At 38.0% G+C, this 23,442-nt stretch overlaps 2 protein-coding genes across 5 annotated transcripts in view; both read left to right on the plus strand.

The window, feature by feature from the left end:
* The window catches only part of LOC106166693 (filamin-A), a 104,385-nt gene extending 97,270 nt beyond the window's left edge, over positions 1-7,115 (plus strand). For all 4 annotated transcript variants that reach the window (XM_086996787.1, XM_086996788.1, XM_086996790.1 and 1 more), the window contains 8 exons: positions 485-631; positions 1,192-1,296; positions 1,825-2,010; positions 2,331-2,435; positions 2,788-2,964; positions 3,320-3,469; positions 3,868-4,035; positions 4,474-7,115. In XM_086996787.1, the coding sequence (XP_086852913.1) occupies positions 485-631; positions 1,192-1,296; positions 1,825-2,010; positions 2,331-2,435; positions 2,788-2,964; positions 3,320-3,469; positions 3,868-4,035; positions 4,474-4,811 (1,376 nt within the window). In that variant the 3' untranslated portion in view covers positions 4,812-7,115. The remainder of the gene's footprint in view (positions 1-484; positions 632-1,191; positions 1,297-1,824; positions 2,011-2,330; positions 2,436-2,787; positions 2,965-3,319; positions 3,470-3,867; positions 4,036-4,473) is intronic.
* A 3,931-nt stretch (positions 7,116-11,046) lies between these two features.
* LOC106164095 (uncharacterized) lies at positions 11,047-22,282 on the plus strand. Its single transcript, XM_013541890.2, has 8 exons — positions 11,047-11,228; positions 12,826-12,902; positions 13,228-13,274; positions 13,610-13,718; positions 15,525-15,672; positions 16,747-16,979; positions 21,071-21,298; positions 21,686-22,282. The coding sequence occupies exons 1-8, from the start codon at positions 11,165-11,167 to the stop codon at positions 22,160-22,162; spliced, it is 1,383 nt and encodes a 460-aa protein (XP_013397344.2). The 5' UTR covers positions 11,047-11,164; the 3' UTR covers positions 22,163-22,282.
* The last annotated feature ends 1,160 nt before the right edge of the window (positions 22,283-23,442 follow it).

The following is a 23,442-nucleotide window of genomic DNA, read 5'->3' on the forward strand; positions in this document are numbered from 1 at the left end:
ATGCTCAAACACCCATACCATCTCTACATCATGTCCGTAGCAAGTTCTGTGGAGTTTAATATTGATTCATAGATCGAAACAGAAAATGTATTATACCAGCTGTGTGAAATGTTGTAGAATTCTAGATAATGCAAGTATTGCAATAAGAGTGAATGCTACAGATTGAGCAATAGAGACTCAACAGAGACAACAGTTTTCTCAGAAAATATCAGTCTCTATCATTGTTACTTAATCTTTATGATATTTAATCCTTAGCATGTACTGTTTAAGCCATGCACCTTTACATGTACATCACATATCCTTGAAGTTTGTTTATTATGAAATTCTAATCCCTGAAAAAGGCACCAATGCCGAAGCTTGGGCATTTATACCAAATTTTAGTTAATCTTTATAGATGTTTTTTGCTCGATTCATTTATTTCTTAGACTGAACATATCAAATGACTTAAACTAATGTTAATCCATTCATGTTGTTGTCTTTGCAGGGAGTCCGTTCCACCCGCGTATAGTGGATGCCCGCAAGGTGAAGGTCCTGGGTGGCTGGCAGAGTTTCCTCGACTCCAACAACCAAGTGCGTCTGTCAGTGGGAGAAGCCAAGAGGGTAGCTTTTGACTGCTCTGAGGCTGGGCCAGGTAGATTTGACTCAGATCTATAAGATTTTAAGTGTCTGTGATTGATTTTTTTTTAAAAATGAAAGTGAGTGGACCAAGAAAAAAATGTTAGCCTTTTTGCATTAAAAAATGAGTATACCAAGATAACAATGTTAGCAGTAGCTATTTTTTTGCATTGGAATTGTCAGATACCTTTCAACTTGACAAGGAAGTAAAGCAGCTAGGTTTGATTGGTACAGAAGGACTGTAGGGATTGAATAGTTTTTAAACACCTTGCTGCTGTCAAATGTTGTCATTCAGAAGGAAAAAATCTATGTTATGCACATTTATCTATTATGTATAAGCAATGCTAGTACATGTGCTAAACAAGGCAAGTGCTGCCTCTGTCATTATTTGATCCACAGGCATGGAACGGTTAGCATAGAGTTCATTTCAATGTCTTTTATAGTTATTTTGATGTGCTCTACCAGAAAATTCACATAAACATAAACACTCCATGTTGATGGTCTGATCTCCAAACCTGTAAGATCTTCCACAACAGATCCATGACTTACTCATTCATATCTTATACTGTATTCCAGGGAAACTAAAGGCTGAAGTTATTGGACCTGCTGGTCGTCTTCCAGTAGAGATAGAAAACACCAGTGACTTCACCAAGACAGTCATCTTCACACCCACAGTAGAGGGTAAGTCTTGGGACAGTAAGGCAAGGGTCTTGATGTGAAAAAGATGCAAAAAAATTTACCTTCCAGAAAACTAAGTGCCACTGTTCACTTACAATGCAAAGAAACAAGCCCATATAGCATTAATATGGAATGTTGTTTTATCTTTAAGTGTTGTCCCAGTCAGATTGAACTGTAGAGTCCTAATGGGGGTAGAGGGAGTGATCACAGTTCAGAGGAAATAAAATCATCAATTTACAAATCACAGTGAATAAATCTTTATTCATAGCTCATTAAAATGCACTAAATGTAAGTAGAAAATCCTGAATCACTGAGTATAATGACCTCATTTCACTAAGGAAGAAGAATAAAAAGCCTCATTCACGAGTCAAGGGAATGGGGCTCTTCATGGATCTATCTGAATCATTATTATATATCATTTTCATATATATTTAGGGAAATAAAAAGTGGCTTTCATGGTAAAGAAAATACCCAATAACACCCTCAGTAAAGAAAGAAATCCAACTAATCCTCACTATGGTTGTTCTGCAGGTGAATACAAGATCTCCCTGTGGTGGTCTGAGGTGGCACTGCCCAAGTCACCATACAAAGGTCTGGCCGCTGGACACAGGCTGCCCGTTGACCACACCAAAGTGACCATGACTGGACGGGGGCTGAAGGAGGCCAAAGTGGGACACGAGGCCGAGTTTGTCATTGATGGCTCACAGGCTGGGGCAGGTGAGTGAGAGAGAGAGAGGGAGGGCAGGTGAGAGAGGGAAAGGAAAGATTAGAGAAGAAATATGAGAGAGGGGGAGGACAGGTGAGAGAGAGCGAGAAGATGGGCAAGTGAGAGAGGGGAGGACAGGTGAGAGAGCGGGAAGATGGGCAAGTGAGAGAGGGGGGAGGACAGGTGAGAGAGGATGTATTTCAATTGGCTCCTTTTTGACATTGCTTACATAAGACAATAAGTTTGCTTTAAATGTATTGTTAAGTAATATTTTCTTTAGAACTGTTAAAATACCTTGATCAGTTGAAAGATGCAAGCAATCCACTTGCAGGCACACCTGAGGTCTCCATGACAGGAGTGAAGGAAGATATTCATGTGAAAGTAAAGAGTCTTGGAGGAGACAAGTATAGATGTACTTACACAGCACAGAGTGCAGGTAATGTTGACAACTTGCTGAAACTCTCTGTGTCCTTCCTGATGCTATTGTAACACATTCAAGATAAAATTTTGTAACTCATCCTACACTAATCAGTATAGCTAATAACTTAGTGCCTTGGAAGAGATTTGTATGTTTATCCAAGTTTTTGTTGTTTTTGTTCAAAAGTGAAGTTGAGGGTAGAAAATATAAACCTGGAGATTTAGCATTAGTAGTTTCCCTTTTTAAATTATCAAAATACCCTGACACACTGTAAATAATTCATTTGTAATGAGTAATGTGATATATTCAACTATATTCCCTCACTCTGATCACAAATCTTGGTTAATATCCCAGTGTTCTGTGTTTCCAGGTGCGTACCTGCTGAACATCCAGTGGTCCCACAGACAGGTGAAAGGTGCTCCGTTCAAGGTCAATGTCAGCGCCGGCAGTGATGCCAGTAAAGTGGTGGCCAGTGGTGAGGGGTTGAGGACGGGCATTATGAGCAAAGAAATCAAGTCTATCATAGACACTAGGAGGGCAGGACCAGGTGAGTGATGAGAATACACGTCATGTCAGAGGCTAGCCAGGCAGTGGCATGAATACTCACTGAATTGTGTTTCATATTTATGTGGTCTTATTCGCAAATTCTTGAACTAAAATGTTGATGGTATCTGAAGCTTGCCAGGAGGTCTGTAGACATACCTTCACAGTAGAGAGTTTAGCTTTATGAAATTGTGATAGAAAGAATATATGTATAATTGTCCTACCCTGTGTAATATTGGGTATTGTGTGATTTCCCACTGCATGTAATATTATGTATTGTGTGGTGCCCCACCTTGTATAATATTGAATATTGTGTTGTGTCCCACCCTGTGTAACATTGTATATTGTATTATTTTCAGGTGAGCTGACAGCACACTGTATGGGGCCTTCCAGAGCAGCCCATGTTGAGCTGTTTGACCACCGAGATGGCACCTTTTCCATGTCTGTGAAACCACAGGAGGCTGGCAAACACATCCTCACTGTCAAATATGGCGGAGAACACATTCAAGGTGGGGGCCAAACCTTCCTCTGCCTTCCTTTTGTCCGATATTATTTGATTTATTGGATGGCAAAAAGTGACCAATTTCAAAGTTCAAAAACTTCAACGGTTGAATGCAATGCAATGAATTTGTGATATTTTAGGAAAATGATGTTTTTCTTAAATTGGGCACACTGATAAAAAATTTAACATCTTAATTTAAGTCAAGGTGTCAATATTGCCAGACTCTGGCACTTATCTTAAGCCTGGCATCAAATTTTTTTGTCTTAAGGTTTTATTTATTTAGTTAGTTAGTTAGTTAGTTAGTTAGTTAGTTAGTTCGTTTTAGTTGTGCCGAAACTAAAAGTAGAGTCATGAAATTTTCAGCATTTATTAAAAACTGTTCACAACCCCCCTTCTCGTCCCCAGGTAGTCCTTATGTCCTGCGTGTCTCGGGGGCACCAGACGCCAGCAAGGTGAGGGTCAGTGGGCCAGGTGTGTCCCATGGTATTCTGGCCAGGTACCAGAGCAGGTTCTTAGTGGACACCAAGGGGGCAGGAGCTGGACAACTGACCGTCAGGATTAGAGGGCCAAAGGGTAAGTGAACTGGTATCAAGAGAATATTCCATTACAGTAATGAATCAAACTTTCTGAATTTAACAAATACTGTACTTTTTTAAGTCATAAATTCTTAAAATCAGAACACTCCTATTGAGTGGTAGCAACAGAACTAAAAACCAGGCTATTGTATAGTTCTGTTTTATTCAGAAAATAACACCACGTGTAACACAGTGATATATTTGTAATGGTTTTAAAATAATATATCTATAAAATTGAGAATTTCCCACATTGAAAAGATTGAGAGAAGAGTTGAGGAGAAAGGGGCAAGCTTTGTAAATATCAGATCTGACACAGATAAAATGTAGTGCTTTATAGTTATTTTTTAACTACAGTTTTTCTTTGAGGCAGCATGTTGTCTTAACAATTAACTTCAAAATCCCAAGTAATATTTAATTTGAATGGTCTTAATTACAGGCGCTTTCCGTGTAGAAATGCAGCGAGAGAGTCAGAAAGACCGCACTATTCTCTGTCGCTATGACCCCACGGAGGTCGGCGACTACATCATCCATGTCAAGTGGTCGGGAGAACACGTTCCAGGAAGTCCCTTCCAGGTGCGCATCTGCGACACAGAGGAAGAGTACGAGAGGTACATGCATGAGCTTCGTACAGGGGTGGCACTGCAGGGACGACCTGGGAGCGGCGGATACAGCACACTGCCAAGTAGCCATGGTTACGGCACCATGCACAGCAATGGCGGATACTGGAATGGCCACCCAGATGCGACATACGCTACTTATGACTTCAGATCTTAACTTAAAAAGTTATGTACTTTAGACTCTCTCACAATCACACACACACACAAGCACACAAACAAAGCTACAGTTAATTGTCATTACTGCAACCTCTTTCTGGAATGCAAGAACTGAGGGTTATTTTTTGTACACATAATATATACATTGTATAGCCTTAAATTTAATTTTATCTAACTTATTAGTATAGTTAATGATTATCATGCATGTGATATTAATAGACATATTTAAAAGTTAAAATGTTTCTGCTGAAGACAGCAACAGGTTTATGAATGAATGACACCATTGGAAAATAGTGAAAGTCAAAAAAAGTTAAAAGCACGGCTCACAAATTCTGTTTGTAATTGTTGACATGTTTCCATTTTGTGTAGTTTTGTTTGCAGTAAGGGATTTGTGCAACAAAAATCTTTCTCAAAATCTCTGGGATAAATAAGCAGGGCCAAATAGAAAAAATACCAATTAAAATTTGAATCATTATTGCAGATACGCCAAAGTTAGCTTGATCATGCTCTGTTATTTTACTTCAGAATCTGTGCAATTAGTTTATGAACACAACTGAAGTGTTTTGGTATGAGTGTTAGGGTTAAGATATTGGCACATTTTATTTCAACACCATTATTTTAGTAAATCATAATTCCATAATGCATTTTGGGCGTCAAGTTGGCTCTGTTTTGGTGAAAATATATATATCCATGCATATCTCATTGCATTATGGGGTTTATTAAGTTTACATTCAAACGATATCTTTTTATATTTATACAGTTTCTGTTCATTTATTTTATTGTTACTACTCACTTTCATAATCACTGAGCATCATTTTCATACGTGTGTTATATTGATTAACTGCGAGGCACATGAGGCATAACCAAGCTTATTACAATTTTCATATGCAGTGTATTATAGTTAACTAAAAAGTCAACAGTTATTGTTAGGATATTGTCACAAAGAAGAGATTTGTGTCTGTAGCTAACTGTAGTAGGCCTGGGGTGTAAGTATTGCACATTTTTATTTAACGGGTCCTTCAAACATTGAGCAATTTTGTCAGATAAAGCAGTTTTGTTAGAACTGGTTGAAGGTATTGGAAAGCACTGGGCAAAGATGTAGCTTGATTTACTTTTATATACCAAGAAATTATTGAGAATAATCATAATTTCTAGATATCATAAAAATGATGAGAAAAGCACTCCAAAATGCCAAATTATGTACCTATGTCTATATTTATGTGTATTATTCAGTGTGCGCATCATGAGAACCAACTTGTCAAAGGCTTACAATGAGTACATGTTATTTTATCCTGCGTCATGTGCTGTAAAGGGCCATAGGGACAGCTAGAAGATTTGCACTTTAGTGACATTCTAACTGTGAAAACAGAAAGGACACAACTGCACAACTGTTAGCAATGGAAGTCTGTGGATTAATGGTAGAGCTGACTGGCTGTTGTATATGCTCTGTAACTCAGACTAACAAAAAAGAATTATGATATGGTTTATACTGGACTTTGTATTGTATTCTGTTAATGGTGACAAATGCTGTGTGTTACTATGCTTGTAACAAAGATCTGTGAAATCAGAAAATTATTTGCTCCACTTTGACGATATTTTAGTTACGGTGTTTACAGACTGTTTATTTAAAAGGGTGTAAAATGATGAAGAAAGAATTCATGAACTATTTGTGTGGCACAAGAACTGCACTAATCACTTATTTTTTTCTCTTAGCTGAAAGCTTTAATGTACACTTTAAGATAATACTATTTAGATCAAAAGCAGTACAACCAAAAAAATGACATTATTGTATTTGTACTCATCAGCTTCTTTCTAACATAGTAATTATCATATGATGCTATTCGTAAGATATGTATACTGTTGATATTGATGGAAGGCAGGTACAGGTACATATATTACACACACATTACATTAAATTGCTTTTAATATTGTGAATCGTGTGCTCATCTTTGCTTATTGCACGTATGCTGTATACGTGTAAAATGTATAATTCATCATTTAATGGAAATCTACTGACCCAGCGTTTATTCTTATATTATAATTTAGGATAAAAATTGTTAGCTAATAACGGTGAGTGTCGGCTCTTACCGCCTTGTCTGCTGCTTCCCTCCCAGCTGCAGTTGAAGTCTAATTCTAAACTAGCTGGATGTTGAGTTTCGCTAATTGTCCTGTATGGGAGGGAAGTAGCAGGTGTTATTACCACATACTGTTAGATAACAATTCTCTATCCACAACTACTCATAAATAACAGCCTGTGTACTCTGCTCATCTGCTTTTGCAATAAAGTCATATTGTTACAGAAAAAGCTTGAGTTCTGTCATATGATAAAAGTTATGGTGCAAAATCCTCCCAATGTCCAACAAACAAACATATACTCGTATACCCTCTTACCAGGGTGACAGATTGATTTTCCACAGATATTCACAGATATGTCTCTAGATAAATAGAGTCATTTTGGCTCTCAGTCAGCAAAAGTGTCCACAATAATAACTGCAGCCCTGGTAGAGGGTAGTACTCGTACATGAGATTAGCAGCTGCAATTTGCCAAAAACAAGCCACGCCCTGATATCAAATGTATGTTCTGATCTAAAGGGACCTGAAAACTTCTTAATGTGGATCTTGATGATGTTTGGCTTGGGCAGTCGCCACCAAAAAACTTACCGTTTTTAAATTGTGACAAATTTAGTTAAACACTACTGTGCAATAACAACATAGTGTAATCGGGTGGTAAAACTGCAATCTAGAACAAGCTTAGCCGAAGATATAAAATAGCAACCTGCAGGTTTGTTGATACAGACAAATTACAATAATCAGCCCGCGCTAGTCTACATGTACGTTTTTCAAAGTGATCAAAAGCCCCACATTAAAACACACCAGACCGAAAACTGAAAGGTGTGACAGAATCTGTCACATGTTTACCCAAGACATGACAACTGATGAGGACATAATATTTCTAATCAACTTGCAATAAACCGTAAACGAGAACTATAATAAAGCAGCGAGACCAAGTTATCGTTGTTTAATATTACAGTGTACAAGGTCATAAAAATATATGATGTGTACCAGCACAGGCTTAATTTTAAATGAAACTGACTTTAGAAAAGACAACATTTTGATTCACTTCTAGGGTTTCCATTTCTAGGTACAGCATTTCTACCCTTTTTAATTTTATTAGCAGTTAGCAGTAGAATACATTGCTGATACAGACGCACGGTAATGTATGGAGGGGCACGTGTACGAATACACTGAAATAAATCGCCCAGTTCATCTTTCAAATTTGATAATAAAAACATAATTCCGAAAAGTTGTATTTTTTTATTTCAGGGAAAGAACAATTAAAAAAATTCTTTCAAACTTCATACTGTAGCTTTCATTTGTTCACTATTTTTACGAGTTCAGATAAACCAAAAACAATAGCAAACCAAAACTTCGTGTCTATTAGCATGGAAATATACATTGTACATTTATCTACGATATATTTCCGTGATTTAATGCCTATTGGTTTTAAATATATTTGTATTATGAAACAAACAAATATTGTATTGTGAAAGAAGTAAGCGATCTGAGTGCTAAATATACGGTCCATGGGTGCTTCGATAACTGAACTATAAACAAATTCACATAAATTATTTTGAACTGGCATTCCAATTCAACTAGCACTAGAAATAACGCTTTGTTCCCCTAACACCGATACTATTATTATTAACATTTTACAACTGTAGGGCCATCTAGCTGCATCAGTAGACATGCCCCCTCTCCCCAGTCCAGGAAAATCAAATAAAATCAGACAAAACTAAAAACATACCTCTGTATTTCGAGAGGACGTGAATCAAACCCTCAATGATAAGTGATCAAGACAGTGAGATCTGTTGTCTTTTTATGTGTTTAAGGGATAACAACTCTGCATGTGAGATTCAAAACTCCACAATAAATACATTGTAAATAACACTTTGAATGTCAGGGAAAGAACAATTTAACAAAAAAAAAGTCTTTCAAACTTCATACTTCAGCTCCACTTCGACTTACTTTAAATGTCGGAACGGATACATCGTTGATAACCCCAGGAAAATCCGTTTTATGGCACGATGAAAAGTTGTTATCGCTTTAAGATTAGCAATGATTTGGGCTGGGAGCTGTCTAGGGAGCCGCTACTCCCCCTTCCCTGCCCCCGTCCCCCTCAAAACACGTACACACACACACGCGCGCACACGCACATGCATATGTTTTTTTTTTAATCACGCCGGTCAATAATGCAGAATTCTCAGCTTCTTACGAGTTTCGGGTCCCAATTCATTATTACCCCCATGATAAAATACACCTTTGAAATAAAAAATAAACCTGGTCCCTTTTTTCTTTGGATAACGCGATCCTTAAAACTGTACATATTCACAAGTTCAACATGTTACGTTAAAACACTGCTCAAAATGAAACGATCCAACGTTGTGAAGTCAACAAACAACATTTAACTATCGTAAACCCCAAAGTTCCACGATGCAATCAAGGTCAATTACCAGTTCCAACTTCGCGAATTAAAATGTCATCAGAAACTACATCACAAGCTTTTAAATTCCTTGCCCTCTGTTCAACTCAAGGAGGCGGACACATAGCAGGGCTTCTTGTAATCTATATCTGTAGGATCAAAACATCACAACAAATACCATTAATACATTATCCGTGATGAAAAATATAATTCGATATATTACGCCTAGAGTAAAAATATAATTCAGTTATTATGCCTAGAGTAACACTAAATGCATCTGCTCTTAATCAGCCCAAACCTACCTGGAGGGATGAGAACACGATCAAAACTAAGATCAGATCTAGATTTTTAAGGTACGCTGGCTCTTTTAATATTCCTATACATACATGATAGACATGAAATTTGACAGCAAAACTTCAAAACATAATCCTGGTATTTGAAAGGAGATGCTACTGTAATCTCCCCACGCGTCGTCCCTGCGGGGGTACAGTCACTTAATGCGCATGGGGAGGCGTGTGAGAGGCGGGGAGATTATTAAAAGATTAGGCGGTTTTCCTTTCATGTACGTCCGCCATATTTAGTTCGTGACTTTGTAGATCCATGGCTCAACTCGATGTGAATGCAGTCTTTAAATAAATTAACCCTCACCCCTCTGTAATAAATATCATACTGAGAATGAGTACTGTTATACTGAGAAAAATTGTGATTCCTTCTTTCAGTAGAGGTGCATCTCCAGGCAGAGATAATCTCCTTCATCCAGGTATCCCTTTGATTGAACTGTCAGTTTTAAGTGTCTCGCCATTGTCCCCTGACATGGATAAACAACGACTGTCGAAACTTGCTTTTTTTCTAGTTTTATTATTTTTATTTACTTTATTTATTATTCACAAACAATCAAATGAAAAGCAGACAAACTGATAAAATGGCAGTTGCTTGCTTTCAGAAAAAATTATGACAAGTCGAATTTGCAAATGTTACGTCTGTAGCATCTAATAATTTCAGGTAACCTTTAAGTTCCGTCAAAGGGTGTGTGTGAACGTTTTGAATATCATAATTACTATCCCATACTTAAGTCTTTACATAAAATTTTAGTAGAACATTCAAGAAATGTATAAACGCTTCAAGAAGCAGCGCACTGTCTTTCCTTGGGGAGGGGGGTGTAGTTTTGTCTCTGGAGGGGGGTGCCTGGTGTTGGAGGGGGTTGTCCTAGAATCGAATATTATATCATGATTATAGCTATGGTGAAGTCAATTTACAATACAGTGGAGCCTGTGTCTGCTTCTTTAAGTTCAGTTTGCACTAACATACGTCACTGGAGTCAAAATATTGCGTACGTGGGTTTTTGGTAAAATGGAAATCAAGGAAAACAATTTTACAACAGTTCTCCTTTTATTTGAGCTCTGTTTAAGAATCAGCAGAAGAAACACTGTGTACGTGGATGACAGCATCGCGCATCCATAGGTACTGATTTCTGCTATCATTGGGTGCTTAGGGCTCATTCTCAATGACACTATCGGTCTACTTAGATCGATCCAACCCCGTGGGGACTATCGCTGAATGCAGTAAGATTAACAGTTTAACATTCCTCCTCCGCGCCTCTCAGGACAATACAATAAAGCTGGTTATTACACCAGTACTTTGGGAAAAAGGATGCGTGTCAATATTTTAATTTGACTGAATTCAGCGAGAGTTGGTTCGATCCACGCAGAACGATAGTTTCATATGGAATGAGCCCTTAGTCAGCAAGCTGACCACATGTACTGACCACGGGTCATTGATTTCGTCACATGTCAGAGGTCAGCTCAGCGTTGCAGGACAGACCACACCTATAAGAACCAGCGCACCGCGTGTGAGACAGCATACAGAGACGCAGGATGGCCTCCAAACTAGCGTTAGTTTTCCTGTTGGTCCTCTCCTTAGCTGCAACGACGAATGCATGTAAGTTGTTGTTATATTTCTATAAAATATTTCTCAAAATTTATTTGACCGTAAAGTACTTTTTTTGAAGCATGTTTTATTAAAAGAGCAATTTTCCCAAAGGTATGAGATGAATTTTTAGAAAAACGTGGCATATTGCAAAGCATTAATATTATCACAGTTGTGCTTCTGTGGTGTTTTTGAATTGTTCAAAAATCACACAAACGTTTTGTAACTTCCATAAGTGAAAGCCACGGGTATTTGCCACCACTTCCACGTGGTGGGGACTGAGTGAAGCGTTACGAAAGAGCTGAGTTTGGTGGAAATGCCCTCTTTGTTCCTTCATGAACTTCTAGCCTGTATACCAATGGCGAATATCATAAGCTCCTTGCCCCTCTCGCTTGGGAAAAAGTAAAAATAAAGTAAAGTTCGGTTCATATATACCTCGCTGCATTATCCACATTTCAGTTCGGTTTTCAATGGATGTGTGGTCATTTTTTGGCCGAGATACAGAGAGGTATTGACGCTCTCGCCTCAATCATCCCAGACAGCTTTTCAAAAATATACTACTTATGCCCTGTTAGCTTCTGCCAAAGTCCTGTAGAGTAGCTCTGGATACCAGCGGTCAGTTTACTGTCCTCTCTCAGGTCCACGTACCCGCTGATCATCGTCCGCAGAACTAAACTGCTCTTGGACGCAACTTGGGTGAAAAAAGGAAAAACTGGATAAATGTATATCTGGCATTCCGTCGAGCGATAAACATTTTGTGAAGTTGACAAAAGTGAAATTAAAGCGTGACCGCTGAATAACAACGATTTATTCTCCCAAGAAAATTTGCAGCAATGATATTTACCCAGGAATAAAATAGATAAACAGAAAAAGGAATAGAAAAGACACCAAGATTAATATCAACAATTCTCATTATTCTGTGTTGGATGAAAATTCTACTTTAACTGTTTTGCAATAAATTTTGAGCACTCATAAAAAGTAATGGTTATAAATTTCTGGTGGGTTGGAGGATGAAATACGTGACCCAACTACCCGAGGGTCACGCCTGAGTGAAAACTAAGGTTCTGAGAACAGATTTTACCCTCACCACACCAATTGTGAATGGTCATCATAATATTCACCGTTATGGATTTTACTGGCACATAATTCAGGCATGTCCTTATGCTCTTGTTTTTTTTTTCCACTGGAGGAAAGAGGAAGGATCATAGGCTTCATAGGCTTATTCAATGCAGTCCCTGGCATAAGAGGCACTGACAAAATATAGGTGCAAGTCCTTCAATAGTTGACGGGGCTGCACCAGTATATATATACAGTAGTAACGGGGAGTTTGGGAAACAGACCAGGTCAGGTCGACATCGTGCCGCAATCCCAGTCCAGGGCAGTTTTCTTTGTTTGTTTTATGTGTAAATACCCTGTATAAGGCATGGCTGTATAAGGCGATTGGTTGAAAATTACTTTTTTCACGTTCATAGTTTTTAAACATAAGTTTACTTTTTTATATTTTCATTTTTTAAGTGTTCCCTAACTCCTTTTGTGTAGCATATTTATAGCAAGAGAGTAGACACTACGGGTGTTAATTTCTAAGAAGATGAATGCTCTTTCTTTTCAGTTTTATTTTTTAGTGGCATTACAAATCTATTAAAGAAAATAACTTCCAGATGTCCCAATTATCCGGATTACGTGCAGGTGAGTCAAGAGAAAACAGTGAATTGTTTGAATGACTCTACAGCTGTTCATAAAGGTCTTTTCAAAGCCCAGACTTTACCCGCAGTTGAAAAATACCAAACCGTATTTTCATTTTTATTTTTTAGAGTGCCCGATGATAATTACATCTAATACATATGTCTCATAATAATGTAAAACCTACAGTGTACAAAATGCTTAAGATAAGGTAAAAAAAAAACTACCAGGGTTACAACGTTAAACGAACACGTAATAGAAAACACCAACTTTGATTACTAACGCTTTATCTCTAAGAGGGTTCTTGACATGTTTATTTAATTTTTATCAGATATGTGACCTAAAACCACAAGTGGAACGTTTGCGCAACACACTGAAGTAAGTATCCGAAGCCGGGACAAGGACCTCCTTTTTCAAATTATCTAACTAAAGTAAGCCCTGATATACACCATAGCTATAGTATAAATAATCTAACTAAAGTAAGCCCCTCGACAGAATAACTGTAGTATGAATTATCCAACTGAAGTAAACCCCGTGGTATAATAGAGATAGAATGAATTCCAGTATGTCAAAGCTGCCATGTATGATAGTTGTTCTTAAATTGTGTATTAATGAACAATGGTCGTGGATTTTCTTTCCTACACGTTAATTTTTCTTTCAAATAAGTGTGGGTTTGAATTGATTTTCTGTGAATTTCTTTTCTTAACTTAAAGAGCAAAGGTCAACGCCCGTAATACAGCGTACAAAGAATGCAAAGCCATGAGCACCAAGCTGAAACAGGTGCAGACAGAATTTGGGAACTTAGTGGACATGTTCCGCGAGGTGAGGGCACTGGTTACTGTTTAAGGGAGCGTTCACAATTAAACTAGAGAAGATTGATATCTCACTCCGTGGGGAATCTTGCTGAATGAAATCAGATTAACTGAATGGCACAATTTAATATTTAGCTTTGACTCTCTATATATAATAAGTACGACTTGTTTTCTCAGCCTTTACTTCTTTATGCGCTCATTTTACCGTTTTTTTTCATATGTTACATATAATTATTTCCTTATTATCAATGTACTTGTTTGATTTATCATGGCCCCTTTCGTTGAAGCGGGTACTGATGCCTGTACATGTCGGTCCGTCCTCTGGCAACCAGGGCCCGGTTGCCCGGTTGCACTATCCCATACTCGGCTACGACTGTCGTAAACCGCAACGCCTGGCGTCCGTGCGCCAGGTTTACTCTCCCTGCTTACGCCCGTTGCACCAAGACAAAAACTGATCGTCGTAACTACGCCCGAGTAACGCTCCGTTGCGCCACTGGCCAACAATACGTGGATGGTATAATTGGGCAAATGAGGAGTTCTCAGCTGCAGTCATAATGGAATGATGACATAAATAAACACAAAAGGAGCATTTCAGTGACGGAGAAATTCATGAGCTACATTATTCCATTTTGATTTAGAAATAAGAACGTTAAAATACGTTAACTTTGCTGTTGCCTTGGATATATAGCAATAAAATCGTAAATATATTCCGAATCAAAATATTATTATAGTATGCTGTTGTAAATGAGAAAAACGCGTTGGAGGCAGTATGTATTTCTATTAATGGATTTGAACACTTTCACATTTGGTATTGGAACATTTGAGTCTGACAATAATCCAAAAAAGCCAGCATTGCTTGTTTTTTATAATTTTACTACAATTTCATGACATTTTTTATCTATGGTTACACCGTGAGGTATCATTTAATTCAATCGAGCTTACATCTTGGAGATTGAGAAATACAAGAGACCTAATACATATTATGAGCCTTAAAATGTTGATATTTTAAGCTTTAGTCTGTTTATATACAATAAAATATGAATGATATAAAATGTGAATAAAAATGACTATGGTTAGTTATGGTTTGTCAAAAATTGTGAAAAGAATTAAAGAAACCGTACTGCTGAGAGCCAAGGCGTGTCGACATGAGTGGTAAGATTTAATTTGAACACATGCATATACATGTACATGGCTACACACATAATGTATTTAATAATCACTTATATATATATATATATATAAGTGTATAAAATTAGTTTTTTAAAAACCAAGCTATACAGAAGGAAGTTTTGTGTAAGAAACAAACAAAAAACAACCCACATAATCTACGTTAACTAATTGTCATCAAATTCTCTCTGTGCCAGCCTAGCCATAGTGGAAAACGAGCTACGACCGACTTACTCCACCTAGCTAGCAGGCGTAAATTTACGACTAAGTTAAGACCGACGTAAACACTACTCCAGTTTGGTGCAACTGGCTTTTCTCGGGCGTAGCATTTTGCGCCCGGTTTACGCCGGCGCAACTGCTACGCCTCACTTACGACCGGTTGGTGCAACCGGGCCCAGATTTATTCCAACAAATGAACATAAAATACGGAAGTTTGCCATCCCATGAAGATGACCCCTATTGGTTTTGATGTCATTGACCTTCAACACACAAACTTGTCCTTGGAACTTGTGTTTAACCAATATTTCTTGTTGTAATTTCCAAAATTATTTCCGGTGATTTAGTGGTTTACTCTTTAGGAATTGACTTATCTTAATTTGACTTAGTATATTATTTAGAATAATTAATCTATTTATCTTTTCATCTCTAGCTAACATTCCGAGTCCACAAGCTGATCTCCATCACCACGATGCGAGCGCAGTATGGGAATTTCGATGCCTCCAAACCTGACGTGGAACTCACGGAGCTCGGCGAGATTACTAGAAAACTGGAGAAACTCAAGACGAACATTAACACCGGTAAGTTCCTTAAGAAGCAGCTTTAGTCGGCGCTTCCGCACACACTCTCTCTCTCTCTCTCTCTCTCTCTTTTCTCTCTCTCTCTCTCTCTTTTCTCTCTCTCTCTCTCTCTCTCTCTCTCTATATATATATATATATATATATATATATATATATATATATATAATTAAAGTAAGCGAGCGGATAAATTGTTTGTCCAAGTAAATCAGGCTAGCATCTAAAAAAATTACTAGATTATCTGTTCTGACAAGAAAACATAAACGGACTAAATTGAAAACATTCGTTATTGTCGCTCGTAGCACCAACTCACATTCTGCAATCAATCTGGCTTATTTTCACTAAAGTAAAAAAATTGAAATTCGCCAGGAAGCGAGTATGACGTCTAAGGACTCAGGAAATGTATAGAATGTTTTTTAAAGCAACGAATTGAAGAGCTTGCAGCTACTTTTGCGGTGCCGCAAGCTTTTAAAAATAAAAAATAATAATAATAAACTCGATGTCTTTTGACTCAGGTCATTATTTTGAATTGTATGTTTTCATAATATTTAAGCCATTAATAAAATCTTCAGTTTAGTTACATGTATGATAGGCTGGACGATGGGGAGGGAAGGAGGGGGAAAAGTGGAGGGTCGGCTTTGCATCCGCGAACCCCCCTTTAAATGATCCTGGATCCGCCCCTGACAATCCACGGATTGGAAATGCCAATGTGTGAAATATGTGCTCCGCAAAATGCATTACTTCAAACCAAAAGAACAATCTGGCTGATTTTTTTAAAATAAGAGTTGTATTTTAGTCCTTATAAATCACTTAAAGAATCATTTTGAGATAAAAATGATAGCTCATTGAGAATAAGTTACATGGTTTACTTGCACAGAGTAAAGTGTACAAAACGGGGTTTTTTTATGTAATATTACATACAGTTAACAGCATAATCAACCTCAATTTTAATTATATTCCCAGTTAACATGGATATTCAGGAAAAAAATCAGCTCAAAGCCACACCTTGAAAACATCAATATTTGATAAATGAAATTTCACAAAAAAATGCTCATCAGTCGTCTTTCTTTTTACCAGACGTTTCTGGATTCATCGTGGATTTCGTAGAGAACCAGTTCTCCATGATAAGCATGATCATCCCTATTCCTATACCAAGTATCCTCAACTTATTTGGCATCAAGAGCAACAAGCAGAGGCAACAGGAGTACCTGAACGACCTGAAAGACGCCAAGTCTCGGCTAGAGAGGGACCTGCGGTCCGTGAGACAGAGCTTGGCCAGAGTGCAGGCTGACTGTGCTGAGATTGAGGCGGTGAGTTAGCCCTGGGACGAAATTTAAGCGGTGGGTTAGGCCTGGAACGAGATTTAAGCGGTGGGTTAGGCCTGGGACGAGATTAAACGACGCAGCCGAATTCTGTATTAATAATTTTAGCCAATCTAAATTTTCATTTTAGTCTTAAAACAAAATTAAATACATACGATTAAATCAAAATCATATTACTATAGTGCTCATTGAAGGGGGGGTTAGGGGGGTCCTGACCCTCCCCCCTTCAGTTTCTAAAAAATGTATCACACCAATATTCCCCTCTTGAAATAAGAATTTGACTAGCTAAATCATAGTTGTTGTAAACCATACCAAAGGGCACTGTTTGCTCTCCAAAACACCTTTTTGTCCGGGCCGTTGAGCACACCAAGGGGGCGATGGTCGTCCCCCCCCCCCCCCCCCCCCCCATCTTCTTATAATCCTGGATCCGTCTCTGTCCTCGCCCCTTCACCTAACCCCAGCAGCTGAAGTCGCAAAAACAACGGGACTGAACTATTTTATCCACGCTTTACTGAAATAAAATAAACTAACAAAATAGTTATAAGAGTGAAGTAGCGGTTTTTTAGTTAAATAGGATAGTAATATTTATGTCTACAGTTATATTTTTATTTCCCATCCACTTATTATCACAGGTCTTTGCTAACATTTAGCCCCGCAAAAATTAAACTACTTACCTCAACCACAACACGAATGTCACCTTTAATGAAGATGATTTTGTTTTATTTATTTATTTATTTATTTATTTATTTATTTATTTATTTATTATTTTGCAGAAAGTAGACTTTGACAGTAAAAGAGCGCATTCTCAACGAATTAAGCCAGGCTTTACAAAGCCGGTGACCTAAAAATGGCGGACGTACATAAAAGAAAAACCGCCTAATCTTTTAATAGTCTCTCCGCCTCTCACACGCCTCCCCACACGTCGTCCCGGCGGGGTACAGTAATTAAATCTCGGCTCCGAACATTAATATTTCCGTGAATATCTCTGGTGATATTATCTCCGTAGATAGTCGATTCATTGCTGCTCTACGGGCCAAATTATTCCTTTTTCGTCTCTGTTTTCAAAGATAATAGAACAGAAGAGCTTTTTTCCTTCGATCGCCTTCAGCCGCCATGCTTTCTTTACCACGAGTTTAACTGATGAGCATGCGCACTTAATATTTCTCAGGTAGCTTCCGCATGGCGAACGGAGACGCGATTTAATTACTGTACCCCGCAGGGACGACGTGTGGGGAGGCGGAGAGACTATTATGAGATTAGGCGGTTTTTCTTTCATGTACGTCCGCCATTTTTAGGTCACCGGCTTTGTAAAGCCTGGCTTACTTCGTTGAGAATGCGCTCAAAGATTCTGCCAATATTCCACTCATAATGCAAATACATTTATTCTTCCTTCTTTCACGCACATACTGGGGCACATAGTTGTACTAATTTTGAAACGATCCATGCTACCGCCAGAATAACGTCAAATGTCATATTTCTTTACTTCACTCTTTTGGTTTCTTTAGCTAAATTCTTCTTTTCACAAAATAGTTTGTAATCTATAATGTCGTATTAGACACGCTCAAGGGTCCAGAAAGAGAACTAGTGTTGGAAACAGGTTGTATATGTATTCTCTCGAAATATTTTGCAAGTTACTTGCTTCACATTTTAATAGCGCTCTCTTTCGGCGTACTCATTGTTTCACAGCGAGAGAAATCACAGTGCGCGATGATTGACGTTTGTTTATATAACCTGCCAATCAAGCTGTTATTACTTGACAGCAACTATCAAAACTAACTGAATTTGATTGGCACTTTGTCAATCAAAGCATGTAGGAAGCTTGAACTAAACGTGTTCGACGACTATAGTGATCTACTGTGTAATGATTGTGATTGACGTTTGTTTATATAACCTGCCAATCAAGCTGTTATTACTTGACAGCAACTATCAAAACTAATGAATTTGATTGGCATCTTGTCAATCAAAGGATATTGGAGTTTTAAATGTTTGGTGAGAAGGTGAAGTAATTGTTCGACGTTTGTTCAAAAACTGTCATCCATAGTCGTGTGCGCTTGACAGCTTCCATCAAAGTTGACTTAACCTGTTTAAATTTGATTCATACCTGTCTATAACAATACATGTCGTAACATTCTGGAGGTAGGGGGCAACTTTTTTTTTTTTTTTTTTTGCAGCGTGGTAAAAAACGTCGGGTTCTTTATTTCAACAACGTGAAAGAGTCCGGGTTCTTTCACTGGCGTTTTTAATTGAACTAAATATCAGTTGTCATTCTTTTTCTGGATGTGATGTAAAATGACTATACATGAATTAACGTTGTTGTCGATGTTTATTGCTCCAAAGTCCTTTATTTGGTGCTCGTACGAAATCGGAACTTCGTATACGAACTGAACATATTTCTTTAATCATACTCATGTTCTTTTACACCCAATGAATATTTTTGGATCATTTAAAAAAACGAATGGTATAAAAAGTAAAACCTTGTCATTTTTTCATGAGCTACGGAGAGAAAAATGCCGAGATAATGATGTTAGTGGCCAGGTAAAATTAAAAGGTACCGGTTTTGTTCGTTCCTTATAAAGGGCCGGGGCAATAAGTAGCTGTACATTGACAGGAGCGCGCGTGAAAACTGTTGTTTTTAAACAAACTACACAATTTAAATCTGCCAAATTAAAATTGAAAACAGCTTTCTGCAATGCGTTAACAATCTTTCGAACTTTAATCTGCGATATATTTTTAGTACTTCATAAGTACAAAAAAAACCCAGATTTCAGTAATGTTTGAAAATTAAACTAATAGTGGAATAAGTCGGGCTGGTTTAATCAAAGACTTAATATTCTTGGTTTGATTTATTTAAGTTGTTCGTTCAATATTTTATACTGTATTTCATCAGATAGGTAAAAATGATCCTTTCATTATGTATAAAATGGTTGCTACGCCGTATAAGAATTAATATTTGATCGAATATTTACTTGAACACATACTTTTTATCTAATTTATTTTATTTTATTTTTAAGTAAAAACAAAATTAATTCAGCATTAACAACAGCATCTTTGCTTGGTCTCATCTAGCACATTCTATGAATTTTTTGTCCGAAGGCGCATATTATAATTAATAGATTTCCTGGCATGCTTTTAGCAGTTAATATTTTACGTGCAGTATATTAATGTTTCATACCGCAAGTGACACTAAAAATGAAGCTTTTTTCTCTCGGTAATTTTTTTCAACTCATCTATCATAGAGAAACATCTTTAACTTGTTTTTATAACCCAGATCAGGTAAAAATCTTGCGTAGTTTTGAGCTCAGGTCGAGAAAAGTCGGTTGGTCAGCAGACAAATCAAAGGGGTTCAAACAGTGGAACCGGGGCCGGTAGGCGATTCTTGACATTTCTCTCTTTTAGTAGGTAAACAAAAGAAGTGCACTCAAAAAATTGTGTACGAGGGAACTTCATATCTTGGCTTCCATTGTCCCAAATTTGCCCTCAGAAATACCCACAGATACCCGATTTAAGGGTCATTCACAAGTAAACTCAGTATCAAAATGCCGTATAGTTCCATTCTTATTGTTCAACCTCTCTTGCTCGCTCTCTCTCTCTCTCTCTCTCTCTCTCTCTCTCTCTCTCTCTCTCTACATTTATTTTAATATATTTTAATCTCTATATACGTAAGAATGATTCAGAATTTTCTCGATGGGGAATCGGAAATTGATACAGGGTTGATATAAAAAGTCGTTCCATTTTCTATTGAACTGGGTCTTTTAATGGTAGACATTGGCCCGAACCCCACATCAAGGGGGTGGAGGAGGGGGCGAGGGTCGGCTTGGCATCCGAGGCCTGTCATTCCTAAAAAAAAAAAAGAAAAAAAAACTTTTAAAAATTAAAAAAAAAAACGACTCCCCCCCCCCCCAAACCCCCCCCCCCTCCCCGCCCTTCAAATAATCCCGAATCCGCCCCTGGTGCTTAGGCTGCGTGTAATGTAATATAGGTTTATTTTATTTAAATAAGATGTTGAAAATGGAATTATGTCTAAAGCAGCTTTCTTTATTTATATACATTATAATCATTTATTTCACTCTTCTCTGCAGGCTTGGCCCAAGATCCGCTCTGAGGTGGTCAAATCCCTGCAGACCATTATGACCCTGGGAGCGGACCTGATGGAGGCCTTCCCACAACTTGGTATTAAGCAGCGAAAGTTGAACATGTTCGTGGTGAACAAAATAACTCAAGGAGACTATTCCTCCGGGAAAGTGGCAACCCTGCTCTCCCTCGTACGCTGGGAGGTGAAGTACATCGAAGAGGAGTTCTACCCCAAAGTAAGCACTGTAGTTTTCTGTACTACCCTCTACCAGGGCGACAGGTTGATTTTCCACAGATATTTACAGATATGTCCCTAGATAAATAGGTCAAAAAATGTCCACAATAATAACTGCGGCCCTGCTAGAGGGTATCTCTCTACCTTGTGGCAAGCTTAGCGTTGCTGCATTCGCTTCTCTCTCTCTATCCTCAGAAATAGAAGGTATGCAGCAGGCTTCTATTATCACATCTTTGCATTCAGTCCGTTTACAGCGAGTGCAAACACATTATTTATTTTTCACTCATTAGGAAGATAAAAACGTCGCGTTTAAGATATAGTTAAAATGACATTTTCATTCGAACTATTACTGGGTATTGTTAACACGGAGAACTAATCATTCTTGCAGGTCAATAATGCACTGAAGGACATATTTGGTTCAGTTTCCAAGGACAGACTGTCAAAACTGGTGGAAATCGCCGACAAAGTTGTGAAACAAATGAAGATCAAAGCCTCTCTAGATGCCATTCTGTCAACCATAGCCCCCATTGATTCCACCATTACCATCCGGGACATTCTCCGCATGCAGGCTCGACTTTTTCCACAGCGGACATGCTACAGAATCTACCCACTGAGTCCCGCCAGGGCCGGCCAGTCTCACCCTACGTACCGAGTGCCAACAACTCAGAAATTGTACCGCATACGTGACGCCATCAAGAACGGACTGGCCTTCGTTGCCGATACGTGTGCTGGCGTGGAATCCGTAAGATCAATCGTTATGTCCAAGGAGAGCGTTCTAACAACCGATCTGTTTAACTATTTGTTAAAGACTATTAAACCCAACTCTACTTGTGTTTCTAATGTGTCTGGTGCCATTTGTACCTAAGCCAGTTTAAATTTGTTAAAACAGGCATAGGGTGGATGCAAGCACCATGAGCATGGGATTATCGCAGGTGGTGGATTGATATTTTCAAGAAAACTTGGATAATAAAGCATAGTTCAGCAATTAGTTTCTGTTTTTTACTTTTTATAATTCACGAACTAAGTATTATAAACTGCCAAAAAAAATTGAACCTTATTCATAATAATGTGTTTTCAGAAATAATATTAGATAGATATACAGACTTCTACATACTTGTCTTTCAGAGGAAAGTATGATCCAAACTACGCGAAACCCTTATAAGTACCACGCTATTATCATGCGTGTGAATGTAACTTATTGAGTATGACATTGCGACCGACCCCCAGTACCACCCCCTAGGGCTCATGCGCACTCACACGCACACAAACGTGCTCTCGCACACATAATCACGAATAAACATTTTAATGTTATTTATTAAAATACGCACAGCATTTCTCTCCTTTACGCAAGCCGCCCAAGCATAGCTGTGTACAGTTGTTCAAAGTTGAGGCCTGATTCTAAATAAGCCTATTACTGGGGTCGTTTTTACGGTAATCAATCAGGGGGCAGCACATGATGACAGGAAACCCATGCTTTTCTTTATAAGGCATTATATCAGTAAAAGAAAATGACTAAGCACACCTTTTATGCACCGTGTGAAGGTCCTTTCCTTACTTGTGAGGGACCTTTTAATGACCACCCCGACCCCCGCATTAAAAAGATCTCCTTTAAAATTACCCCCACATGAGTTGGGCACAGTGGGCTCACATATTTGGATAACGCTATCTGTTAAACTGCTACGGAGATTGACAGGTTCTATGTCTTAAACTTGCACAGAAAAGAAGAAACGCCTCCCACGTTGTTACTTTAACAGAATACATTTTGCTAAACTAAAAGTTGCATGGTACAATAAAGATCCCTTTTCAGACTCAAACTCCTTCTCCTTAAAGTCTCTCTCCCCTCTTCAAGATTTAAGTTCACAGATGTCTACGCTTAACTTTATCAATTAAATTTTCAATTAAATAAATCAAACTGATTGGTTACTTTAAACACAAGTACACTCCATCATGGTGGGCACTCCCAATAACTCCATGTAATCAGACCTAACGGATTACTAGCTTGAAACAAAGGACATAAAAATATGAATTGCTAGGTGTAAAAAGCAACCTTAAGCTTCTTATATATCTTAGTTTTCCATATGTAAATTTTATCTGATAAAGACTTCCACTCATTGAATTAATACCAGATTTAATGTATGATTTTTT

Source organism: Lingula anatina, chromosome 10 (assembly GCF_051362555.1).
Source record: "Lingula anatina isolate TDL-2025a chromosome 10, LinAna3.0, whole genome shotgun sequence".
NCBI classification, from domain to species: domain Eukaryota; kingdom Metazoa; phylum Brachiopoda; class Lingulata; order Lingulida; family Lingulidae; genus Lingula; species Lingula anatina.

Coding starts and splice junctions, on each gene's coding strand:
- LOC106164095 (XM_013541890.2), top strand. CDS start 11,165: ATGGCCTCCAAACTAGCGTTAGTTTTCCTGTTGGTCCTCTCCTTAGCT. Junction 11,229..12,825: donor AGCTGCAACGACGAATGCAT/GTAAGTTGTTGT, acceptor CTTTCTTTTCAG/TTTTATTTTTTAGTGGCATT. Junction 15,673..16,746: donor CAAGACGAACATTAACACCG/GTAAGTTCCTTA, acceptor TCTTTTTACCAG/ACGTTTCTGGATTCATCGTG.